Here is a 25,883-nt window from a genome sequence, read left to right on the forward strand (position 1 = left end):
CCAGAAGACTACCTTTAAGACTATCCTAGAAATGAGGATTCAACCTCCAGATGTGTGTTTCTGTGTTGGATCCAGCAGCTGATTTGTCTTGAAGGGAAGATCACATCATGATTTGAAAAATATTTATTCTTTTAATGCTGGTTTTCCTAGTGAAGCCTATGATCTCCCATAATACATGCACAGATTGCTGCAAAAGGATTGTTTTTGTAAAGATAAGCCAGGGGCCCCTCTCCCTTCTCTCTGTACTCCCCTACCCACTTTGAACACCTCATCTTGTAGCAGCCATCAGCTATGAGGTTAATATTTAATAATCATGAGAATTGTCCAAATATTGTTCTTAATTAAAAGGCCACAGCAGCCTGTGTTACAAATGTGTATGTGTGAGGGGTGGTTAGCATAAAATAAATTATTAAACATAACTCCCCCGCCCCCACATTCCAGGCATGTGAGGAAATTGGGAAGGATGGGTTTGGGTTGCAAAGAGACCTTCATTAGATGGAGCTGGAATTGTTAATGACTCATTGGGGGATTTCCATGCTTTTGGATGCATTGTTGACACTGTACAGTGGAGAAGGCAGCTGCCTCACATCATTATTTGCCCACATATCTGAGGCCAGGTGTTAAGAACTCACTTTGGGATGAACCTTCCCAGTGGGCTCAGAGCACAGTCACTGTTTTATATCAACAGCTTCCTGACCCTTCTTCATTCCATTCCCTTTCCACTCCTTCCCTTCCATTTCCATTATCTTTTATTGAATATCCTTCAACATTTCAATCATATGGTCTGGAGACAAGGAGAACATAGAAGTTCCCTCTTTGGAAAATTCTGTGTTAGTACAGTTTAACTTTTGCATTTCTTTCCATTTCTTCATAGCTCTCCATCAAGGAAAAGTGTACAATTCTGCATTGTGGCCAAGGAACAAGTTCTCAAATTCTACTATTTATTAATTTCCATTTTTTTTCTGATCAACAAACCTAGCCTAACGATTGACATTTTTCTCTCACAGACTCTCCAAAGTTGCCAAAAGGGTGGACTCGTGGGGACCAGTCATATCTAAACTGATGTGTTTGAAGAAATTTTCTTTAACTTTTAATCATTGACATATTTTTTGATTTATTTTTTCCCCTCTGTGCTGCCTTGGAATACGGCCCCTACTCTATTTTAACTGCACACTGGTAGTGATATATTGTGAGTAAAACGGGTTCCTAGCAGCCCAGAGTCTAGTTTCCCTTGTCTTTTCTCTAGAAGAGATACTGCTTTTATTTTCTGTGCAGTTTCAGTTTATTTATTTATTTTCCCTTCTGGTATTTATGTTGCATGTAGCAGTGACATCATGCCCCCAAACCCTCATCCAACATGGCCTGTAGAGTAGCCTGAAGCTGGTCAACCCTAAATTCAGGGAAACCTGTCATGATGTTAATCCACCATACCACACCCTTTCTGCCCCAGCCACTTGCCAAATTCTGGCACTGTCTTATTTTTCCCCCTTGAAAATAAGACGGGACATGATGAAACAGTGTTTCCCTGGAAGGCCTTTGTATTAGCACCTATAAGGGACACTGAGTAGGCTTAAGTAATGGCCACAATGGCTCTAGAGATGCCCCATCACCCTGAGTCATGGCCATGCTTGCCTTGAGTAACTTAAAATTGGCTTTTTCTGATCTTGAGCTTGATTTCCTATACTTAAGGAAACTCACATGCTACATATATAGTCCACTGTGGTGATATATATATAGCACATAACTATATATGACATGAGCCAGTACTTTATATGTAAAAATTCAGATTTTTATATATAAGTGTAGAAATACTTTATTGAGGGTGGTACATTTAAAATGATCTATGTACCTCTCTATGAGAAAGTATTTGCTAGGAAAATAAATTGGATATCCAACTTTGGGACTGTAAGTATCTAAACTTCTGTACAAGTGTTTCACAGTGGAGATGATTTCCTACAGTTTCTGACATTCCTTTACTTTAAAATAAAGTTTATTTTTCAGTCATTAGTACTCACTAGTAGTAGTTCTACTACTAGTACTACTAGTAGTAATTCTCTGTTTTATTAATGTGCAAAAAGAGGTCTATACAATGTTTCTGAGCCCCTAATTTCCTCTCACCCACAAGATGTGGTTATTTTAGGGTTAGTGCTTCTGTTTACGACTTAGAGCAAAGCTACTTTCATGGGCATCAGTGATGAGCAATGATGATCAGCGATGAACATTGGGTCTTTACTCATATACTTAGCAATCTACTAAATCCAATACCCAACCTGCAGACCAACTCAGCTCTACAATTTGAAGATGTCACATCCTTTGGTTCTCCCACATTTGTTTTCATCAGGCACCGTGACCATCTGGATTGGGACTCATCTTTAGAGTCCACTGAACACACAAATGAAAAGAAAACAACCATATTGTTTGAAGCACATGCTTTTCTGCAAATTAGATTTTAGGATAGCTTTAGAGTCTAGCTCATTTCTACCTGTACAATGCCCTACTGTATGGAACGATCACACAATTCTAGTGGAGAATTCCCACTCTCTTCTCCAGTCATATCCTGGATGCAGAGCAGAATTGATCAGCTTAGGGTTCCCCAAGCTACTGATATTACCTAGCTTTTCTTTCCCGCTCTTTCTAGCTTGGGAAAACCACTTGGAATTTATTTATTCTCCTTCCAGAAGGTACTGGAGAAATTTTGCTAAGTGCTGACAACAGCTATTTAATAGGACTTAAAAGAAAACTGCTATTTAATAGGACTTGAAAGAATGTTTTCTGGTGCCCTGTGTCAACTACAGTCAATTCATCAACCTTACACCTTGATAAACTTTATTTTTTTTTTATTTCCCCCTGGATATTTTTACTTTTAAATGTGGTTGATGCTGAGCATTTGAAGTGCAACCCCAGAGTCCAGGCTCCATCTTGGACAGATTCCTTTCTCCTGTGGCTTGGTTTGTAATCTAAATAGTGTTTGTGAATTGATGGGCAGATTTTTATTCCCTCCACACCCTCCTTCCTGAGAATTGGCTCATTGGAAACCTCAAGTATTTTTCCCTCTGCTATTGGAAAACTCCACCTGAAAGTACAAGCACAGCTCTCCTTTTTTTTCCTGTCCCTTTCACCCACCCTCGAAATGAAAGTTCTGCTGTTGGAAATTGGCTGACAGTGTGGGGGCTAATGCAGGAGGCAGATGGCACTGAGAAACAGGATGGATTCCAACTCCTTCCATTCCAGGCTTGGCTCACAAGGGATGAACCAGCAGAGAACTTGCGTCTGACAGCTGATTGTCAGTTTGACGAGCAAAGAGCAGTAACTACGATCCATTGACACCAACCCCTTCTACCATTGGTTTCTCTCTCGGGATTGCCACCTTTGAAATGGGAGGAAGAAGGTGGCCAAGAGATCTTCCTGCTTTAAACACCCACAAGTAACCGGATTGCTTGGAGGTGCTCTAGTAGAGAAGACTTGGGTTTCATCTTTCCAAATGACAGGAGAAACCCTAATGGAAATATTGGATGAATCTCCACTTGATTGCAGTGCAGGAAAGCCCATACAAGCTTTTCTTCTCTGTGCAACTGCTAAGACAGAGTTCTTAGGAGGAAGAAGGTGAGGGTCTATTTCTTGGCAACTCCCTAACCTCTTTGAATCTGGCCCCAGTCCAAGAATAAGAACCAGGGAGAAAACTGAGTCCCTGGAGACGTATAGATCTGCCTTCCTCCAGTTAAGGTGGCCGCCGGGAGCAATTCATTGAGCATAAAGTTCTGAGAATCTAAAGACAGAATGACAAGTGACTACATCATTCTCACCTATCAGAAAGTCTGTTCCCTGTCTATGGAAGCAGAGGCAGAATTCAGAAAAAACTAAGTGGTCCTACATTTGTTGAGATCTTGGCAACTCTAGGAGTATCTCCTAGACCCCCATAGTCTCTAAGCAACTGCTGTAGTTTGCAAGAAACCCTTGATTTGACATAACACTCTACACATTTGCAGTCTTGGGAGCCTGCCTGGTCTTCTCTTTGGCTCCCTTTAGTTTCGATATTGACTCGTTGCTTTTCCACACTGGTCCACTAGATGTCCTCAGTGTTCTAATTTGTAGGACGTTTGGATTACAGGCCCTTCTTAGAGGACTAGGAACAGAGCGCCCTAGGGAGTCTATGTAAAGGAGAAAAATCAGCAAACAATAAGAAAGAGAGGACACTTTTGCAGCCAGAGAATAAAGACAACAAAACTTAAATCTGCCTTGAGACAAATACTGGAATTTTCAGTGTTGCTGAGTTTTGAAAACCTAACCTTGGGGCTGTTACTGAAATTGACCTTCTGCCCTTGCCAACATCTTGAGACAAGGAAAAAGTCCTGGAGAACCGGAAATAAAAACATTCATGGATTCTCAATAACTCCGAGTCACTGAAGCAAAATCAAAGGGTCAGGAAGCCAGAGAGAAAGTTGAAGGTGGTATATTCCAACTTAGGAGGTCTCTAACTTAATTTTGAAATTATTTTATTTTATAACATGAGAGTATAATTTTACACAAAGAGTCCATGTCTGTTGGAATTGGTCACAAACTAAGGAGGTGATCTTCATCCATTTATCATTCTTCCTGACACCTAGTAGGAAGTTTCTGTCTGACAGATGATTCCACAGAGTCCTTCAACGGGCTTTGCCTTTTAAGAGGACCTGAAATAAATATGTGAAGATACATGGTGGTGGTGGTGGGGCATGTAACAATGGCTGATTCCAAAAACAGCACAAGATTTGCCCATCCTGGACTGTAGTTCCCTGGGCTAGATAGTACAATTCGCACAGGTTTGTCAATGTGTGTGTCTCAAGCCTTTCCAACCCTCTTACGTTTTGTCTTTGAGCCTCTCATTGGTCATTCTTGCTGAGTTTCTGTGTGTGGTACTTGTTTGTCTTTGAAATTTCTATTTAGTGGATCTGGTGTGAGTGTCAAAGGATGAGTGGAAAGGAATGATAAATAATAGCATGTTTTCTTTTTTAATGCATATGCCGCTTTGGAATGTGACTGCTTCTAATTAACATTTAATCTTCTTATAGAAAATGGTTTTTCGCTGCTTCTATTACCAGTTTCCACCTCTTTCTGCATGCTAACAGTCTGAAATGTTAGAACAATGCATGGTCTCCAGTGCAGACAACAATCAAGGTTGCAGACAGTCCCTAAGTGACACTGGTTTGGTGTCCACTACTCCTGAGTCCTTCTCAAGTAGAAGGCATAAATCACCTATTAGGATGGACTTAGCTCTGACAAAATCATTTCAAAAATTATTCCACCACATCCTGCCCCACCTTGCCCATATATATATAAGAACTTACTTTCCTTATAAAATGTCAGATTCTATTATTATGTGTGAACCCAAAATGGCAGTACGGGAATAAAAACCAGAGGCTGTTGTTAATGAGAAGCATAGCATTTCAGAGTTTGATGGGCTTCTCTTCTGCTACAGCATTTGATTAAAATTTTTTTCAAGACAATTTATCTAGAATAAAACAAACCAAAAAAGCATCCACATATCCTTCTCTGTGTAAATAACAAATCAATATGGGGGGGGGGGGCAGAAATAACAAGCAAGCAAAAACAAAATAAAACACAAGCCCATGTTCTTCAAACTGACCCAGGCCCAGATGCATTTAAAACAACTATTTTCAAGTCAATTGAAGACCTTTCCCCTCCCCTTTTATGACTTCAGTCACTGCTACTTGGAATGTCTGGGCGTTCACATCTTGCCTTCTAAATGCTTCTTATTCAAAGGCTGTTGTGGAACTTTCTTTGCCTCCCAACCCACTATTTTTGTTTCTTTGTTTGGTAAAAGCTAAGCTCGTGAATGATATAAACCACACACAGAACTGGACTGGGGCTGCATGATGAAGCCCTGTGCAGTTGACTGGTTCATAGATTCAAAGATGGCATCACTGACATGGGAACCACATGTCCAGGAATGGAATTGCTGCTAACAAGGTCCCTCATTCATCCTCACTAGTGCCTGTTCTTCAAAATCATAACGTTATCCTTGCTTGACACTTAGACTGAATGGCAAGTCATAAAGGTCTTAGAACAGAACTTGACCCATTGGAGAAATGTAAACCCTTTTACATTCTGACTGTAACACGTAAACCCTTCTTTCTGGTGACTGTAACATTCAAAGAGGGCCAAACCACCAGCCATATTTTAAAATAAGAGAACGATCATTTTCCACTAGGAAGAAGAAAGGGGGCTTGGGGGAGATTTTGAAAAGGGAGGGGGTGGGTATAAAGAATAACTTCTCTCTGGTGAAGTTTCCTATTTGGCCACAATGCTTGGAATACAAAGGAATTCTTCACCTCTTCTCCCAAAGAAGCTGGTCACTTGCTGAAGGATAAATAAGCAAGTTGCCAGTTATAACCCCACCCAAATAAGATTACAAAAAGCTGTTTATGGAAGGGAAATATCAATTGGCTTGAAGGGTTAGGTAAGAAACTTGAAAAAGGGCCACAGTGCACTCTTAACTATTGGAGGTCCAGAGCTTGGGTGCATCAGGCAACTAACTCTGATACAAACCAATACTACCTACAATTCTCCATAGGACAGTTTACCTGGTAGCTCATCTCTTACTTCCTGTCACAGACTTTCATCTATTTGGGCCACTATTTTTATTTCTATAAGAAAATACTTCTGACTCACTAATGCTCTGATTGCTTTCTGAAATTTTTGGTGGCAGGAGATAAAGGAAGATGTGATTTTGAGATGCTCTAAGCCTTAAGTAGAAAATACAGCTTTGAGTGAGGAGTTACAGGCATTCCCACAGACCAACATTCTCATCTGCTTCTGGTGATTTCTTATTTGTGTGCTGCCTTTGATGCCAAATACGCAGCGTTAGCCTTGAGTAGCTGCATTTCTTATATAGACAGATTTGGATATTTGTTCTGTCAAGAGTAAATTTAAATTCGTGTCGGCATCCTGTAAACTCACTCTGGGGAAGTTCAGCAGAGGCACCCTCAGATTCTATATTAACACATAATCGCTTTGCATCTAATTTGATGAAAGTGTGCCATACCCAGAAATGGATGGAGATTAGAAAGCCTACATATTAGATAGTTTTGCTTCTTCTTGCAAAAAAAGAATCATTTATCGTACCAAATAAGGAACTAATTGATTGGCTGTGTGTATCTATATGTATGTCCTCCTCCTGTATTAATTGTGCCAGGAAAAGTACAACATTGGCTAAAAAAATTTTTGTTGTCTGAAATGTGTTATTTCTTAAAATCTCATTGAAAATCCCAATTGTAATTATGTGTACCCTGTGCTGCAGTCACCTACTTTACCCAGAGAAGAAAAATAATATGTAACAGCTTGGGATGACTATGAAAGCAATTGATATATATTTTTTGCTCTTTTTTGTTATTGTTGTTAATGGGCAACTGGACTGTGACCAACAGTCACTCTGCATTCTGTTCTGGGTCAAGACTGTGAATATGAACTAAGGCCTGTATTGAATCCCTTTAGCTCCCTTTCCAGCTGCTTATTGAGCGTCGACCTTGCCATTAATTACCGCTCTTCCTCTCCTCCCATCCACCCACATGGTTATAGCCAAGATGTCCATCTACAAGAGAATGAGACGGGCATGTTGTTTTGATTGCGGACGTTCTGAGCGTGACTGCTCATGCATGTCAGGCCGTGTGCGTGGTCACATGGACACCCCTGAGCCAGCATTCCCACTTTCTTCTGTCTCTGTTAATGAATGGTCCACCAGTTTCCATGCCTGTAAGTTCAATCTGACACATGCAGTGCCATGTCTGTGCTGTTTGTGGTATCATCCCCATGTCTTGTGTTGTGCCTGTGGTTCATTTGTGAGTATGTTGGGCTTGATGTTTCCTTCCCACTGTGATCTGGTATGTGACAGCATGTTGCCCGCCTGTTCTGTCTGTGTTTGTGTGGGGTAAGGCCAGGCCTCCCCTTGGTTAACTCTCTGTCCTTCTCTCAGTGTGCAGGACTAGAAAATTACAGCCTGGTGATATTCTTCTGTCCCTTCAAATAACTGGAAATTAATGTACTAGCAAACCAAATGCTATGTTAATATTGTAGAAGTGTGGAGATGAAGAGCTTAGATATTTTAAATTCAGGATGGGGTGAAAAACCTACCTAATTAGACTAGGTTGAAGGAGGAGAAGACTCAAGAGAGAACAAGTTCTAACTCTAGTATTCAATTCTTTTGAGTGAGCTTCTTTTCCAAAAGATAGCAACATTTAGCTGCAGATATATATATATATATATATATATATATATATATATATATATATATATATATATATATATAGTTATGTTTCCCTAACCTCTATCTCATTTATCCATTGCAAGATTGTGTCTTATGTTCTGGAAAAGAAAGATCTCAATCTGTTAACCTTTATAGAGAACAAGATTCTTGACAATCCTATCTCCGCACCCCGCCACACTTACACAAGCACACACTCAGAAAGATCACTGATCTCATTTTCTCATGAGTTACCCTGATATAGTGAAGTGGTTCTTGTAAAAATCACAACAAAAACTGTCAGTCATGAGCCTCCATTGTTTTCTTGACACCACAGGCCTATGAGGGCAGTTTTCTTTATTCTCACCAACTTAATGATGTTGAATCATTTGCCAAGGCATCGATTGCAGTTGGTAGGTGGCAAAGCTCCACTATGCCATATACCTGAAGTGTTCCTGATCTTTCTCATCAATGCAAATCTTGATCAAGAATTACTCTATTGAAAGCTCTTACTTGTACATGTTGGGTTCTTGGTGACACAGACCCCTATAGTCCCTGGACAGCCATAAAAGGGCGGAGAAATCCTTAGAAAATCTTAGACTTTTAGAAATTCTTAGAAAATCTTAGAATTTTATGGGGCCAGAGCAGTGGCATGGAGCGGTAAGGTGTTTGCCTTGCCGGCACTAGCCTAGGACGGACCAAAGTTTGGTACCCCTGGCATCCCATATGGTCCCCCAAGCCAGGAGTGGTTTCTGAGTGCATAGCCTGGAGTAACCTCTGAGTGTCACTGGGTGTGCCCCCCCCCCCAAAAAAAGAAAATCTTAGAATTTTAGAAATTCTTAGAAAATCATAGAAAATCCTTAGAAATCTTAGAAAAGAAAGCCTGCTGTCATTTAAAGGCAGTTTCCAGGGGGCTATATCACCTCTCCACCTCTCACCTCTGGCTTAAGTGTAGGGGTAGTGACTGTATCTCCTGGCAGTTTCTTTTGGATTTTTCACCCAGACAATGGCTGCATTTCTCAGATGGCTTCACTGGAAAAAACTATTGACCAAACTTATTGTTTCTGCTACCTTGTAATCCTTGCCTTTCCATCTCCTCTGGTTCTCTCTCTGATTAAATCCTTGCCTTGATCCCAACCCCAGCTTGCCCTCTCTCTCCCTCTCTCTGCCTACAGGTTGGCTACCCAGCCTGTTCCATACTAAACCTGGTCTCCAGAGAAACCTTCTCTGGTCAGAGCCATCAGCCTCTGGCAGATGGGTTCTGACAGTGGATATGGGTTTTTATCTAAGGACAAAAGAGGGTTTTGAGTTTTACTGGGAACGTGAGTGCCATAAAATATGTGCCTTTTAACATTATTATTATTATTATTTATTATTATTATTATTATTATTATTATTATTGGTTTGTGGGCTAGCCTTAGCAGTGCATAGGGTTTACACCTAACTTTGTGCTCAGGAATCATTCCTGGAGAGTCTCAGAGGAATATATGGGTTGCTAGGGATCAAACCCAGGTCAGCTGCATGCAGGGCAGGCAACTTATCTGCTATACTATATCTCCACTCCAACAGTTAACCTTTCTTCCAATGTTGTTAGAATGGGAAGTAACAGTAATTGCTCTTTTTTGTTTTATAGCCTCCTCTTGAAAACAACCAGTGTATTTAATGGTGACTGTATTTCTATCCATTTTCTTCATTTCTAAGTATCCAGAGCTGGTCAAACTCTCTTTCATGGTTTAATCAACATGGGAACAAGGAGAGAAAAGAACTTTACCTTATGGGTATTGAAGCTCCTGGAAAGCTTGTGTGGCTAGCCTCTGAAGGTGGTTCCAGCATGTTGGACTTGGGACAGTGATTCAATAGAGACATCTAGGGTTGAGGGTAAATGAGGGTAAATGGAGGAGTGCTATGGGCATGGCCAAGGCAGATGTTTGTATCTGAAGTTCAAATCTGGAACATGATCTGTGTGTCATGTTACCTTAGAAACATGGAAAAGTTAGATCTAGGACCAGAGAGTCATCCTTTCTGATCCACACTTCACTGCTCCTTCAGAACTTTACCTAGGAACAAAACCATGCTGCTAAGTGATCTCTAACAGAGGTTTGTCAAGAGAAATTTTGGACAATTCCAACCATTCCTAATTAGTTTAAAGTCCTAGAAAATTACCTTCTTTTGAAATCTTATGATATTTAACGCTATGAACCTTGGTATTTTTCTTCTCTTTGTAAGAGTTTTTCTCTTTCCTGGAACAAAACCTTACTATGGGCTGGGCCATAACTGCAGAAAGAATGGCTCTACAGTAGGTGGCAAGACCCTGGAGAAAAAGAGCAAAGTTGACTCAAGAGCAAGAGTAGCACAATTGGGCTACATTCTTATAATGGATGAGGTGATTGTCACCACCAACTACTTGGGCTACTATTGATTTCACATGAACCAATAGGTTCTGCTACCTTGACTAAAGAAGAGCTAGTTGGGCTCTAAAGTAGAATTTTGAGGTTACATCTTAGCATTGTTTTTTTTCCACACCAGTCTCAGCAAAGCAAGGATACCACTGTGTATCTTTTTTGTTTGTTTGTTTTTTGGGCCACACCTGTTTGAAGCTCAGGGGTTACTCCTGGCTTGGGGAAATCGCCCCTGGCTTGGGGGGACCATATGGGACGCCCAAGATTAAACCATGGTCCGTCCTAGGCTAGTGCTTGCTACCTCTAGCACCACCTCTCTGGCCCCATGTATATCATTTTTTAAGCATCTAAGATCAACTATCATTGGAGGGACTTCTCCATTCTGCAATTTAATTCAGGCATCAATGGAAACAAGGAGGAGAAAAACTCTTCCGGTGAAATTGTCTGGTCCTCTCAGGAACATTCTGTGTGTGAAAACATTGTGTTGTCTTTCCTACATCTCTAAAAAAAACAGCCCCACATTGGAAAGTAGGAGCCTTGTGGCTGTGTGTTGCAGCCTTAATTGGGACTGACAACTCAGGGGCAGGGGGCTGGCTACTCTGTTTCATCTGTCTCCCTGCCGTCGTCACTCCATCAAACAAAAGCAGATTTCATCTGTCCCTGTGTGAGACCACTCACCTTTGACCGTTCATAATAAGTTAGAAAAATCCATTCCAATTTGAACCCCTTTATGGACCCACATAAGCCCTTCTTCTCCAATTAAAGGATGTCGTTCTGTGAACAGAATTCCACTGGCAGACCCCCAATTGCAATCCCCAGGCTTCCCTCGCGGGTGGTGGGACTGGGTGGTGCCCATTTGACAGAGCTGGTTGACTCAAAGAGCAGTGGTGAGAGTGGGCTTTTCATTAAATATGAGCAGATGTGAAATGTAGAGGGTTTGACAATTAGAAATGGCAGGAGAATGGCCCTGGAATCAAAGTAAGGTCAGATGGGCGGATCAGATTACTTCTCTTACGTTCTTTAGTTGTTCTGAAAATCATTCTGAATTAGTGTCAGAGGAGCCATGATGGGCTTTGCCCTTTGTCTTTTATGCCGGGGCAGTATTGTTTCCCAAGACACTCATTAAAGGTCATTATATTATTATGGAACTTGCTTTGGTCAGAGTTTCCCAGTTGAGCTCGTGTGCTTTGGGGACAGCCCCATTCATTTCTCTCTTGCCTTTCGTCTCCCTCTCTCTTAGTTTTTCATAGAAGGGAAAGAATTTTTGTTTCTGAGGGACTTTCCAGAAAAACACAAAATTCCCATTATGTGTTTGCTCAAGTGGGAAGAGAAGTAGCCAGTTCCTAGAGAAGTGGTTCTCTATTAAAAGTATTTACACCATTTTTTATGATCTGCCTTTCAATATAGCAGGGGCCTCTCTTTAAAATAATGAGCCAATATTTCTGGGGATTGGTTTGTTAAGTCAAGTGCAAATAGAACAGTTATCTTCTTCTATTGAACTCCCAAACTTAAGGTTAGACTGTGCTGACAGAAGAGATCTTCTGGGGAGAAGGGCTCATTTTCTAAAGACCCATAAAATAGTGAGTTGTCAAAAGCCCTTTCAAGATTCTGCTACTCAAATTCTCCTACTCAATGGTGATCTGGCACTGGGAAACATTCTGTCTTCAGCAGCCTGATTTGGTCTCTGCTTCACATCATCCTACTCAGGACTGCTAGCCCTTCTGGGACACACTGGGATGACATGGACCTAGAATGTTCACCAAGATATTTTTTATTTGATCAAAAGAAAAAATGTCTAGCAACATACACATGTACATGAATATTGACTTATGTTGCAAAAAATTCTGTTTTCCCTTTACAATATGGTCCTTTTTCTCTAGTCAGAATGTATTCTTACTATTTCAGTCTTAAGTTGATTGTTGATTGCTGTATAATAGGAAAGGGCAGTTGAAATTATGATATAGTGACAACATGAGACCCTATTTATTCAGACTGACTGAGACCTACCTAATATATGCTGGCCACAAACCATCAGTCACCCAAATATGACCCAAATGGATCTAATATGACCAAATACAACCAGATAGAGAAGCAAATTCTTGGACTTGCACTCAGAAATGCTTTCGTGCAAGTACCTGTGATCCCTCATATCATTAACCTTTCCACTCATTAGTAGTTCAAACCTGATACCCTTTTGAAAATTATTGGAGCTAATTTATTTTTGATTATTTATTTGATTGTAGTGGATTTTAAATTGTACATGACTCTGAGGTAGGGGATATAAATATAATAAAAGGAGGCATTCAGCCCCCAGGTTAAGTTTAGAGCAGTCCAATGAGATTAGGTTGAAGAGAGATGTAACTAAATCAGTTTAGTATAATCTGGAGTCTTGGCATATAATAAACAAAAATCAGCCTATTCCAAATAATCTGGCTTGTACAGACAGAGAATCAGCATTGTCAATAGAACTAAAATAAGTCAAGTAGGATAATGGCATTGGAAGTACAGAAAAATCAGACACCAGGCCTGGGATGGAAATAGCTCCAGGAAAACACTTTTCATCAGACACACCCAGAGGGTCTTAATACCTGTAGTGGTGAGATTTGATTTATTCTGGTTTGCTTTAAACTTAACCTATAATTATCTCCTTTTATGTATATGTGTATGTTCATAAAATATATACATAAATATATACACATATATACATATATGTGTATATATTAATGTATATACATATATATTTGGCTTGGGGGACCATATGACATGGTTCTCAGGAATCAACCCTGATCTTGAGGTGTGCATGGGATCATACGCAATGCCAATGATTGAAACCGGGATGAGACATATGCTAAGTGACAAGGAAGCTACTGTACTATTTCTTCCGCCTCTTTTATATATAGTTTTAGGGAAATTCCTAAAATTCTTAAATCTTAAATTTTACTTCTTTGGTGTGGAGGTTTTTGCAACTGAAAACTCCCTCTTCCTACCTTTTTTTTTGTTGATAGTAGAAGGAGCTCCAAGGAAACTCAGTCCAAATGAGCTTAGCCCTAGATCCCAAACATTGGTTACAAGTTTATTTCTACTGTATCTGCATTTTCTCCCTCTGCTTGTTGTGTGATTGGCTAGCTGCCCTCTGTATCTCTCATTCCTGGGCCTTTTTTCTTACTATCAATGTACCAAACTGTTTTGCATTCTTCTATAGCTAAAAGACTACTCTTGACTCAGGTCCTCGTTTGGCTAGTGCTACTTCATTCCAAGAGGCAGGCATGGGAAGGCTAAAAGGTCAGGAACCCATTAAGTTAGTCCCTGAAACTGTTGTACTGAGATGTGTTTTGGGGCACCCAGGACCCTTCTGTTGTGAGCAGGCAAAGCTACAAAATCCAGTGTCTCTTCCTTCACTTGGTGGTGACCTGGTCTAGCACTTGATGACCTGGAATGGCACTTCCCTGGGTGCTTAGGCAGCTGTCAGCTCCTTAAATCAGCATTGTAGGAAAACATTATGTGTAGGCAGCATTTTCTTTTTAAAAATCCTCTAAACTGGTTAAATTCAAAAGATCTGCAAACCAACTAGTGTCCAAGCCAATGGTCTATGTCATTCATCATGATATATTATGTCATTAATATTGGCCTATTCAGGTTAGTGTCCAGTGAAGTTGTTGACTTGTCTATTCTGCCATGCATATATGCAAGAGAAAACAAACTAGAGGCACAAATAGAAGGTTTATTCTTGTCAAGAGGAACCCTTGAAAATAGGCAGGAGACAGAGAGCAGAATGGTCTGAGCATGGAAAAAGGACAGAGTCCTTGTGGATAGTCTGTCACTTGGGCACTTCTATTCCCAGCTGTAAGAGGCTTTAATAACTCATGCAACTTTCCAAGGACAAACTCAGAAAGACTTGGGGTGCCACAGTGAAGCTGAGCAGTTAACCTCATGCATGGTGACATGGACACACATTTGCATTTTAATTCCTGGACAGTGACCAGCCTGTGGGATACTCAACCCTGACAGATTCCAGGACCAGGCAACAGAGTTTCCATCACAGCTGTGGAATAGAGGACAGATGTGACCAGTTAGTCCCCTAAGTCATTCCCCCACTCTGCTATCTCAGGCGACAGACGCCAGGGCCATCTTGCCTTCCACTTGAGTTTTCTTGTCAAGAATATGCCTTTAGCCCAAATCCTGACCTTTACCATATGAAATCAAGTACTGATGAACAAGCAGAGGTTTGCATTAGAGCTGGCTTGGAGAAAATGTCAAGTCCATCTCTGCCTCCCTCCTATACCTGCACCAGGAGGCTGGATTTAGACTGAGTCTGGAGTTTGCAGTGCCTTAGGCTTTATGGGTCTGGGGAGACATAACTTATTAACCAAGAGTTATTAAATTTTTATCAATTTTACAACACAATGTAAATGCCTCCTATGAATCTACATTGTATTCATTATCATTTAAAACCTTAATTAAGTCAAAGTTGCATTTAATTTCTCTCTCAATGGGCCTCTGGGAAGAGGCTTTTAGAAGCATGTGTGGGAGCTCAGGTCCTTTGAGACATGGGATCTCCTAGCCCACACTCAGGAGAGCCTGAGCCCAGTGCTTCTTCTCTAACTGCAGCTCGTTTGTGGTGATTCAACTGGGCATTGTCCCCAATTAGTATCAGACCTAGAAGGGTGGAAAGGCACCCAAGAGAGACTCTCGGGCCATTCAGAAGGGGACTTCTCCCTATCCTACCTTCATCTCCCTTTAAGAAGAATATGAAGAATTGTTCTCTGCTCCCCTGGGCTTAGTTTTACTATAAGATTCTCCCTTCTCATTTTAGTTGAATACTTTTTTTTCATCTCAGAAGGATATTTGTGTGTGTGTGTGTGTGTGTGTTTTGCCCAAAAATATGTAGGATGCTAGCCAGATGCCCCTGGCAAATATCCTGGCATCGGGAAGTTGGTCTCATGGTTAAGCCTTGAAGACATGAGCCTGGAGCAATATAATAGGAACCAGTTTCTGAAGAGTGGATGCATAAATAATAACCAGAACATGGCCAGTGGTAGGCCACTTAACAGAAAACCTGGCAAATCACTGGATCACTGGAAGTGTCTTCTCCCTATTTAACACTTAGTTGATTTGGAGTTTTATCTGGAAAGGATTCACTTCCAAACAAATTAATAACCGTGTGTGTGTGTGTGTGTGTGTGTGTGTGTGCATGTGTGTGTGTGTGTGTCCAATTTCAGAGTTTGAGACTTGTTAGTGAGCTGGTAATGAACCTGACTAGTTGCTCCACTTGGATCTATGTAGTCATTGCTCTTGTTCAGGTATGTTCAGGAGATCTGGCCACATAGCTAATATATGCCATGTGGTGGTGTGGTGGTGGGAAGTAGAGTTCCAGGTCATCAAATGCTATACCCAGAATACCACCAAGTAAAGGAAGAGTCACTGGCTTCAGCAGCTTTTCCTGTTCCCAACAGAATCGCTAAAAGTTAGAAGTAGAGTTCTAGTTCATCAAATGCTAGAGCACGTTACCACCAAGTAAAGGAAGAGGCACTGGCTTCTGTGATTTTGCCTGCTCCCAGCAGAAGAGTCCTGGGTGCCCTGAATCCCAGCACAGCACAGCAGTCTCAGGGACTAACTCAATGGCTTCCTGGTCTTTTAACCTTCCTGTGTCCACCTCTTAAATGGAAAACCACACAGCATTTGATACCTTGCAGACACTGCTCTAGAACCTGGACAAATATTCATGAATGCCCTACCATGAGGTAGGATGTGTGGTTTGCAGTTGAAGCAACTGTGAGTGACTGCATCCATCTCCCCCATGTAAAGTGCTCTATATCCAAGAGAGGCAACAAATTAAACAAGAGTTTGAAGACTTACTGCAGGTCCCGCAGTTCCTCGTTGGTACATTGGGGTTTGTCAGCAATCTGGGTGTCTCCACAGTCTGTCAAGTGAGGCGGGCTACTCTATGATATACACAGTTGGAGACCAGTCATAAGAACATGGAACTTTGGTAAGTGATGGAAGAAAAAGGATAAAAAGCCTGTAAAGACGCAGAGGGCGCCTCCTACTGCTAAGTTTGGGAAAGGGCTTTTAGGAGACAGCAGTTCCAATATGCTTCAGTGGAGTGCAAGAAGTGTTTTGCCCATTAGCACGAGTACAGGTGAGGGAAAAGGGACCCTGCAGCCTCTTTGGGGAGAGGGGACCCTGCAGCCTTTTTGGACAGCTGGTCACCTAGTTTGTCTGGAACATAGGATGTTGAGGGAGTTGAGTCCTGAAGACAACTTAAAGCCTGGTCATGCCTGGAAATCAGGCCCTGAGGATGCTGATTTTCATCTGGAGTCCAATGAAAAAGCAGCTCAAATGCTGATCCCAGAAGTTACCCCACAGCCTTTGAGGGAGGACTTCTGAGGAGGCAGCTGAGGGACTCTTCGCAGGATGGAGCAGCCCAGTGGACTATGGGGACTGCTGGCAAGAGACTGGGCCATCTTCTCTGAGCCTCTGTAAGGAAAGCCTGGTCTCCAGGCTCCCAGACTACAGCTGAAGTGCATTATCCAAATGCAAATACAAGTTAAAATATTTTTTTAAAAAGGTTAATGACTAGTTCTGAAGCAGTTAAATTCCATCAGCTACAGTTCTTGTGCTTAATTTCCCCCAGCTGACCTGGCAGTGGTTGTCATTTTTACTGGGCTCAGCTGAGTTCTTTTTCCCTTGGAACAGGGTTTACTCAAGGCTGTCTTGACTGGGGACTTGCACTGTGTTGTCTCCATTGCCCTTGACCTTGGGAATTGCTTCATGTATATCCTTTTCCTAAACAACATTTCTTCTTTCTCCTTCCCCATTTCAGATTACCATCTTAAGTGTGTTGGTGGGGACAAGTGTGTGTTGGCAGCTTCCAACTGCTGGCTTGAGTGGTATTGGCCCAGTCTGGGTGGCAAAAAACAAGAAAATGAGGGAACCACCTACTGAGATATGTCAGGTCCCAGGGCCTTGACTGAAGCTACTGGCAGTAGCTTCTGGTAGAGATCCTGGGAATTATTTGTTTGAAGTACCTGTTGAGGGCCATGAGACTTCCCCCCCACCACCATTCTTCTCAGGGAGATAGCATATATCTTCTTCCATCTATGGAGGAAAAAAACAATGTGTGCTTCATTTCCCATTCACTGGCAATCCACTGTCATTTTCAACCACTTATGCTGCTCCAGTGGAAATACAAAACACATTTCTTGTGAAGTACTACCATACTAAGTTGGAGGGAGTCATGTGGCATTTCTAAGTACCATGGCACAATTTGATCTTCCTTTTAACTTCTCTGTTCAAAAGACCTTTGCTGTGTGCATCATGCCTGTGTCAGCACCCATGACGGGAGCATTTGTACATGCCCTAAGCCCACAGAATCATTGAAACAACATGGAACAAAACAATGCTCCTCCAGTCTGTGGTGATATGGGCAGGTTGAGAATGTTGCAGCAAAGTGAAACTTGGCAAAATGTATGCCTCACCCCAACTAGTGTTCTGGTTTCTGCCTCTCATAGGGGCTTTCTTCCAGGCCAATTTGTGAATTATCTAAATAAGGAACCCTCCACCACCTCCTGTTTCTTCACAAGAATTCTCCTTTTCCATCATTTCCTGGAGAAGAGTTAAGTGAAAGGGAAACAAGTTCAGCATTATTGGGGTCACACAGTTGAAACCAGAGAACTTTGAGAAGACCTATTTCTTATACAAATAGAATGTATTTTGTTTAAAGGAAGATTCTTTATTTGTCCATAATTGGTTTTTGGAGTAGAGTCCTTTAATGTCCATAGGTGAAACATTGGAAGAGTCTTATCATCCCAGTCAGCCATATTTGGGAGATATCTCCCTAAAATGGAAAGAAACAGCAAAAGACAAAAATAAGGGCCTGGAGAGATAGCACAGTGGCGTTTGCCTTGCAAGCAGCCGATCCAGGACCAAAGGTGGTTGGTTCGAATCCCGGTGTCCCATATGGTCCCCCGTGCCTGCCAGGAGCTATTTCTGAGCAGACAGCCAGGAGTAACCCCTGAGCACCACTGGATGTGGCCCCAAAACAAAAAAACAAACAAACAAAAAAAAGACAAAAATAAAAATACAATACCTTCTGATGGCTTGAAATCTCACCTTATGTCTCCTCCAGGATTGCAAGTTGAGAAACCCTAAGAATTCCTAGAGCTATAGAGAAAAAATCAGTGCCAAGTCAAAATAGAAGCTTTATTTGTTCAGTGTTGGAGGTTTCGGGATGGGTCACAGCTAATGGTGCTTGGAGGCTACTCTAAGCTCTGATCTCAGGGCTTTTTTTCTGACAGTCACTGGGACTGGTATGTATGTACTGGTTAACTTTTTCTGCGTCTAGCTCCACAGTGAAAGTGTTTGAAACAAGTCTGCATTAGACTTTATCAATGGCTCTGAGAGACTTAAATGGTGTCAGAATATTTGCTCCCTGGAACAAGAGCATGGAGATGTACTGATGGTGCAAAGAAGGGGATCTGTAGGCCACACAATGGAGTGAGTGCAGGGATTGTTAGGAGTAAAGATGACTGCTTTCTTTACTATGATCTTCATTTTCGTTCATGTGGGCATTCTGTGCTGGATTCTGTTGAATAACACTTAGTCCAGAAAGGACGAAAGGGCTCTCTGCCTCCCCTCAAGCCTGCTGGCATCCTTGGCTGTGTTTGGACCTGTTGGCAAGAATACCTGAATAGAAAATGGCCTAAGGGACACCAGCTCAGTAAATATTTGTTGAGTAAAAGAATAAGTATAGGAACATATCATTAATGGCAGTTAAATAAGTAAAGAGGTGGTATGCCATAAATAGGAGAGCTATCAGTATATAAAGAGTCCTATAATTTTTAAACAGCTTCTAATGTATTGTATATGCATATTAATGTATGTATATATATCTTTTTTGGATTTATCTAACAGGGATTGAAGAATATTAAGAGGGAAGAAAGTACCTGTAGCAGAAAAAAGACATAAGAGAAAAATCTTGAAAATTATTAGCTATTATTTTTGTGAATGTTAAATATTAGAAGAGTACCTCATAAAAGAGAGATTTGTACCTGAAAAATCCACCAAATTATCTACTGAGGAGAGTCCATTATGTGAACCTATGAAGGCTGTAGATATATAGTGGGTATTTGTTTTAGAAAACCAAGGACTTGTGGCATTTGCTTTTAGCATTTCCAATTCTTATGGGTGCAATTATTTTCCTGTGAGTGATGCAAAATATACTGGGTATCAGGTAGGGCCAAGGTGAGGAGAGGGCCCATTTGTAGAACAGCCTTGCCGGTCTGCTTAAATGTGGAGAAACATGTAAGACAGTTCTGGCTGAGTAGATTAGTGTCTGTGATTGAGGATCAACAGAAGTAATTCAATAGCACCTAACTGACCATTTCTCCCACCTATACTTGACGACAGACCTGTAGTCTGGTGGCTATTTTCTTAAAGGCCATTCATTTAGTCTAGAGTGATAGTACATCCAGGACTGTGTTTGCCTTGCATATACCTGACCCAGGTTTGATCCCTGGCATCCCATATGGCTCCCCGAGCACTGCCAGGAATAATTTCTGAGTGCAGATCCAAGAGTAATCCTTGAGCACCACCTGTCATGCCCCCCCCCAACAAAAACAAAATGCTTTTCATTCCATTTATTTATGAAGACAAAGAGAAGGCAGGGAGATTCTGCAAGTGTTCACAGCCCTCTCTCCTCTCTGGCTGCACTAAGCTTTCTCTTGCCTTGGTGTGGCTGTGAGTTGCTTTTTCTGCATTTTGTCAAGGTTCAGCTGGCCATTGCTTAGATGCAGATGCAGCCACTTTCACATATTGCCTGCGATGTATCCAACTGAAAGACTGCACTGGCAGAGATGCTTCAAAGCCAGATACCTTAACAGGTGTTACTGCAAAAAGGAGGTACTCTGATCCTCACAGAAGAACATGGGGTGGTGGAAAATGATGGAATGAAACTCACTAGGAATATAGAGAGGGAGAAGAAAGGACCTCAGGTCATGTGACCTTGACTTTTTAGGCCCTGGATGTGAAATATGCAAGGGATCACAAGCTGTTGCCCAATCACAGATTTCTTCCTTTACCATGATGGTGGGTGTCTGTTAAGCAAATATTTGTCTTCTCTTTGCTCCTCATTTGAGGATTTCCAAGCCTTCCCCAATTGTGCCATGAGCAGAGGGAATAACCTAGCAATTAAAGTCAGAAATTCCAGGAAACCAGGGGTAGGGATGGAATTTGTGATTTTCTAGGAACTTTAGCTATTAGTCTGGTAGAGAGAAGTTTTATATATTCTCTTAACTAGATGCTCAGTGTCTATCAATTGCTATTATTATAGCAATTTCTGTGTGTATTGAATCTTTATAATTTTCAAGACACCAAAGTCATCCTTGTTTACCTCAGTAACCAACAATCAGACACCATCACTTTTGGTCATGGGGTTCTAGGAAGTTTCTAGAAAAAATTTTTTTCATTTCTTCCCCTATTTGTATGATGGATCTAACTCAGAGTCAGTGTATCTTTCATCAGATATCATTATTCTTCCTCTTCCTGTGACTGAAAATCTCTGTCTCTAAAATGGGCCTAAAGAATGGAAACTTGTATGTTCTGGGAAGATATAAGACAAGTTGGAGATTAATCCAGAAAAAAAAAAAAAACCCATGAGGTTTTTGGCCCCTTTCAAATAATTATCTAAATTTCAAGCATTGATGATGGTCTTGATCATAATTCATCTTTAAGATCAGATTTGAAACTGAGCCGGTGTTTATTACTTATGCTGTATTGTGTTTTATTCTGTTCGATATATATATGTATATATATATGTGTATATATATATATATATATATATATATATATTGGCCACACCTGGAAGTGCTCAAGAGATACTACTGACTCTGCATTCAGGAATTGTTCCTGGAAATGCTCTGGAATCCTATAGTATGCCAGGATTAAAACCTGGTCAGCTGGATTCAAGGCAAATGCCCTAACCTCCCAACTATTGCTCTGGCCCCTAATAATTTTGTTATTTAAATTAAAAATTGTGATTTACAAAGTTATTGGTAGTTGAGTTTTAGGCATATCATATTTTAAAACCAATCCCTCCCACCAATTTGTTAAAAGCCTATCACTGTCATTTCCCTTCACCTCACCCCATCCCACCTGCTACCTTGACAAAGTTGGGATGCTGTGCTGTTTTATGGTCAGTTGAGCTCTGGCTTCTACTTGGCTTATAATTTGTGCTCAGGGAAAAGGGAAGAGCCTGATGAACTGACTCTGACATCAGCAACAGGTTACTTACTACCCCTTTCTTTCAGCAGATCAGATGTCATGGCTTGTCTACAGAGGGGATGAGCGCATAGCTATATATATTGAAATCTGAAGTATTCTTCTGTCCCTCTGCAAAATCTTTAGAACCTTGAAAGTCTGACTAAATCTAGGTTTATAGTTCCATGTGTCTTAATAATCTCCATCATGTGATCAGTATCTAAAAATATATTTGCTTTTACTACTTAGTTCACTCTTTCACTTTTTCCTCCATCACTTGTATTATTCTACTACTCTTCCTTCTATGCTCTATGAGCACTATGCTCATCCTTTAAATGCAAGTCAGGAAACTGTAGCACCCGAACTAAGCCTGGTCTGCAACCAAAACCAATAAGGTTGTAACACAGTCAACCTATTATTTACATATTGCCCAAAGTACAATAAAATGGAGTTCTTGCAAGGGAAAACCTTTGGTAAACAAAGCCCAACCAAAGACGTACTTCTTGGTTTGACAGCAAATGGGTCTGGAGAGGTGATGCTAGAGGTAAGGCATCTGCCTTGCAAGCGCTAGCCTATGATGGACTGTGGTTCAATCGCCCAGAGTCCCATATGGTCCCATATGAGCTTATAGCCAGAAGTAACCTCTGAGCATCAAACAGGTGTAGATCCACCCCCTCCCCCCCCAAAAAAAAGAAAAGAAAATGTTGGTCAACTGATTTGACCAACATTCAAAAATTATTTTTATATCTCTCTAAAGCCTTCTTGATTGCCATTCCCCATTGCTCAGAATAAAATTCATCTGATAAATGGGTTTTCCATCTGTGATCCTCTAACACTTCACACAAATTCCTTGTACAGAAATATTGTGCTTTTTTGGTTTGTTCTGTTTTGTTTTGGGGGGCCATATCCTGCAATGCTCAAGTGTTCCTCAAAATTAGCAGTACACAGGGGTCCATATTATATGCCAGCGCTCAAATAGGACAGCCTCATGAAAAGTAAGCACCCTACCCCTGTACTATCTCTCTGGCCCCATATGTTGATCTTTCTAAGAAGTAAACATTATCATGACACTCTCAGTGGTCTTCAAGTTTGGGGCAGATGGCACAAAGCAACCAAGACATATGACAGGAAGTCAGCAAACATACCCAATGACATCTAAACTGTGTTGGAAGTATGTTTCTACAGTTCAGTAGGCAAAAATCTTAAAGTGAAAAAGTATCTAGGGTCTTCTTGTTCCTTTGTTCCATCTTGAACAATGCATTTGTTTTGGGACAGCTGCCAGTTTTGCCTGCTGGAACATTCTAGAACATCTTCGTCTAGAATCCATCCTCCTTCCTGGGAAGGAGTCACGTTTCTTCCAGTGCTTCTGCTGACAGGCAAGGATTGGGGACTGCTTAGCAGTTGTGGTCTGCTAATGTGACAGTGGGCATTTATTTGATTCCAGGTGAGTCTCGGTAAAGCTCAAGCATGGTAGTTGGTGCAACTCATCATTTCATCACTTCCCATTACTTCACAGTTCTCTGCAGGTGTCTAGAGCTTTGAAAACCCCAATCAAACTCTTTGATTCTATGTTTAATTTTTCATTGATTTGAACTTGGCTCCACTGCTCTGAAAATCGACCTTTGATTAACTTTGGGCCTTTGATCACCCAGGCTGTAGCCAGCCACTAGGACCATCTCTGACTGTCTGGATAGTGGCTGGGTGCTAGGAGTTACACCCAGACAGGACTAGCCTGCATCTGAGATCCATCTAGCTTCCTCCACACCCTCCACAGCTGCTGAAATTGTTTCCAGCAGCCCTGTCTCTCCGTTGCAAGTGATATCTGGTCATGGTGAGGTCTGAGATGCTTTTTGTCTCTATTTGAAATGCTTTTACTCAATGGGCCTGTATTGCAGGTAACTGGAGACATGTTGGGGCCTGGGGAAATGATCTCATCCCTGGTGCATTTGAGACATAGGCCCTCTCCAAATTGGTGGGATTCAAGAACTGAATATAAACGGAGTCTGCATTTTCCCATTGAAATGGCTTATATGGTTTCAGCCATTCTTTTTTAGGATGCTGCAGGTAAAGTCTTGGTCATTGTTAGAGATGACATCTCAATAACTTTTAAAAATTAGAGTGTATGTACTTTCTTACAGCTTACCTCTCTCCTCTTGTGATCATTGAAGACTGGGCCTTTTTCCTAAGCTCTGGAACATTATTAACCTGGTCATTTTATTTGAGTTCAAGTCAGGGAAAACATAAGAGCTGTCATTTTTTTATTTACTGGGGACCCTTTGATCCCATTGGGACTTTATTTGCTCCAAGTGAAAAACAGGATCTCTGTTGCATGCATCTATCCTGTAGTAATCTTTTCTTGTTTTTATTTATTTATTTTTTCTGATTAGAGATCAAACCAGAGGTGTAAGTAATGTGGTCATTAGTTATCACCACTAGGTCTCACAGCCCACACATGTCCTCTCTGTTCTTCCCAAATCACATTCTCTCCTTCTCTCTTTGCATAATGATCATTCCCTGTGAAGTCCAATCTGCCTTTCTTGGACACTTGGGTGTTAATTTATTTCACAGTTTCCTTTGCAGATAGAATCAGTCACCTATCACATCTCAGTTTCTTCCTTTTATTGTGTTCCTCTGTTATCACATTCATGGGATCTTTTTTCTGAAAAAAATGACAGCTAGTGTTTCTCTACTCACTGTATTGGTGATTTATATTAGCCATGACTTCTCTCTCTAGTCAGTTTTTTAAAAAAAACAGCATTTTGTAGATAGAATCTTAGTTATTTATGATTTAAATTTCCTTATGTTGAAAAAATTTCCTCAATGGCACCTTGGTTTAGATCATTTATTTTTAAGGAAGGGGAAAGGATTCTCTGCAAAAATATTTTTCTTGACATCGTAAAGGAGACAAATACTCCCAGTTAGCTAAGATTATAAATGCATTTTTCACCCCCTGATGTCTTTATACACAAAAACATATGAACGTTCCTTTTATGTAAGCGATCAAGTTGTGCTGTTTGATAATGGCTTGTTAGGAAAAAGAGTTATTTCTTGATTTATTTGGATATTTACTGGTTGACTTCCAATGCTTAATGCATTCGAATTGGTTTGCCAACAATTAACACTCTAAGCTTTTATGCAACCAATGCTTCAGGTAGTAGAAGATTATTAAACTGCAACCAATGTGTGAGAAATCTGCCGACTGGTAATAAAATTCTTATGGGGAACTGCAGCTAGAAACCTTGCTGTGTATTTATGCCTAGATTATAAGATAGACAGTGGGCAGCCAACTGCCAAAGGGCTTGAAATGCGAACCCACCAGCAAGTGGCGCTGCTTTGTTAGAAATGAAAGTCTCCACCGGAAGCGATTTCTAACTTCCACCACAACCTTTCTGCTTTTCTTTTTTCATGTTTTCTTTCTCCTTCTATTTATCTAAAACGAAAGCCTAAAACTTGCTGTTTTTTTTTTTTATTGTTGTCGTGGGCAATTATTTCTGCTAAGACTGCACCTCTTAGTGGCTCACATTTCCTTAAATCTAACTTGCTTGATTTAATGTCCCTATTAAATAAACATGATTGCCTTTCACTTTTTTGAAAGGTTACTACAACCCAGTTCTTACCCCCTGATGTTGCATTTCCACCACCATGTGATTATCATTATTTTTCAAGTGTCATTTAAATCTAATATTTACCTCTAGCAATTCATTCACTCAGAATCATTCCCTACCAGGAAAAAGAAAGATATGGTGGAGCCGGAGAGGTGGCGCTAGAGGTGATGTGTCTGCCTTGCGAGTGCTAGCCAAGGAAGGCGTCCCATATGGTCCCCCAAGCCAGGGGCAGTTTCTGAGCACTTAGCCAAGAGTAACCCTCGAGCATCAAACGGGTGTGGCCCAAAAAAACCAAAAAAAAAAAAAATTTAAAAAAGAAAGATATGGTAATAAAGGTGACTTATTCAGTAGGTGAATTTGCTCTATAAAAGTAATTTTGGGTGTTTC

At 40.9% G+C, this 25,883-nt stretch overlaps 1 protein-coding gene across 11 annotated transcripts in view; it reads left to right on the forward strand.

Annotated features, from left to right (window-relative positions):
* The window catches only part of KCNMA1 (potassium calcium-activated channel subfamily M alpha 1), a 676,533-nt gene that overhangs the window by 548,131 nt on the left and 102,519 nt on the right, over positions 1-25,883 (forward strand). The window contains exon 19 of one of the 11 annotated variants that reach the window (XM_049789616.1): positions 7,576-7,749. The exons of the other annotated variants lie outside the window; for them this stretch is intronic. Coding sequence (XP_049645573.1) covers positions 7,576-7,749 — 174 coding nt within the window. The remainder of the gene's footprint in view (positions 1-7,575; positions 7,750-25,883) is intronic. 11 annotated transcript variants of the gene reach the window in all.

Source organism: Suncus etruscus, chromosome 15 (assembly GCF_024139225.1).
Source record: "Suncus etruscus isolate mSunEtr1 chromosome 15, mSunEtr1.pri.cur, whole genome shotgun sequence".
In the NCBI taxonomy this organism is placed as follows: domain Eukaryota; kingdom Metazoa; phylum Chordata; class Mammalia; order Eulipotyphla; family Soricidae; genus Suncus; species Suncus etruscus.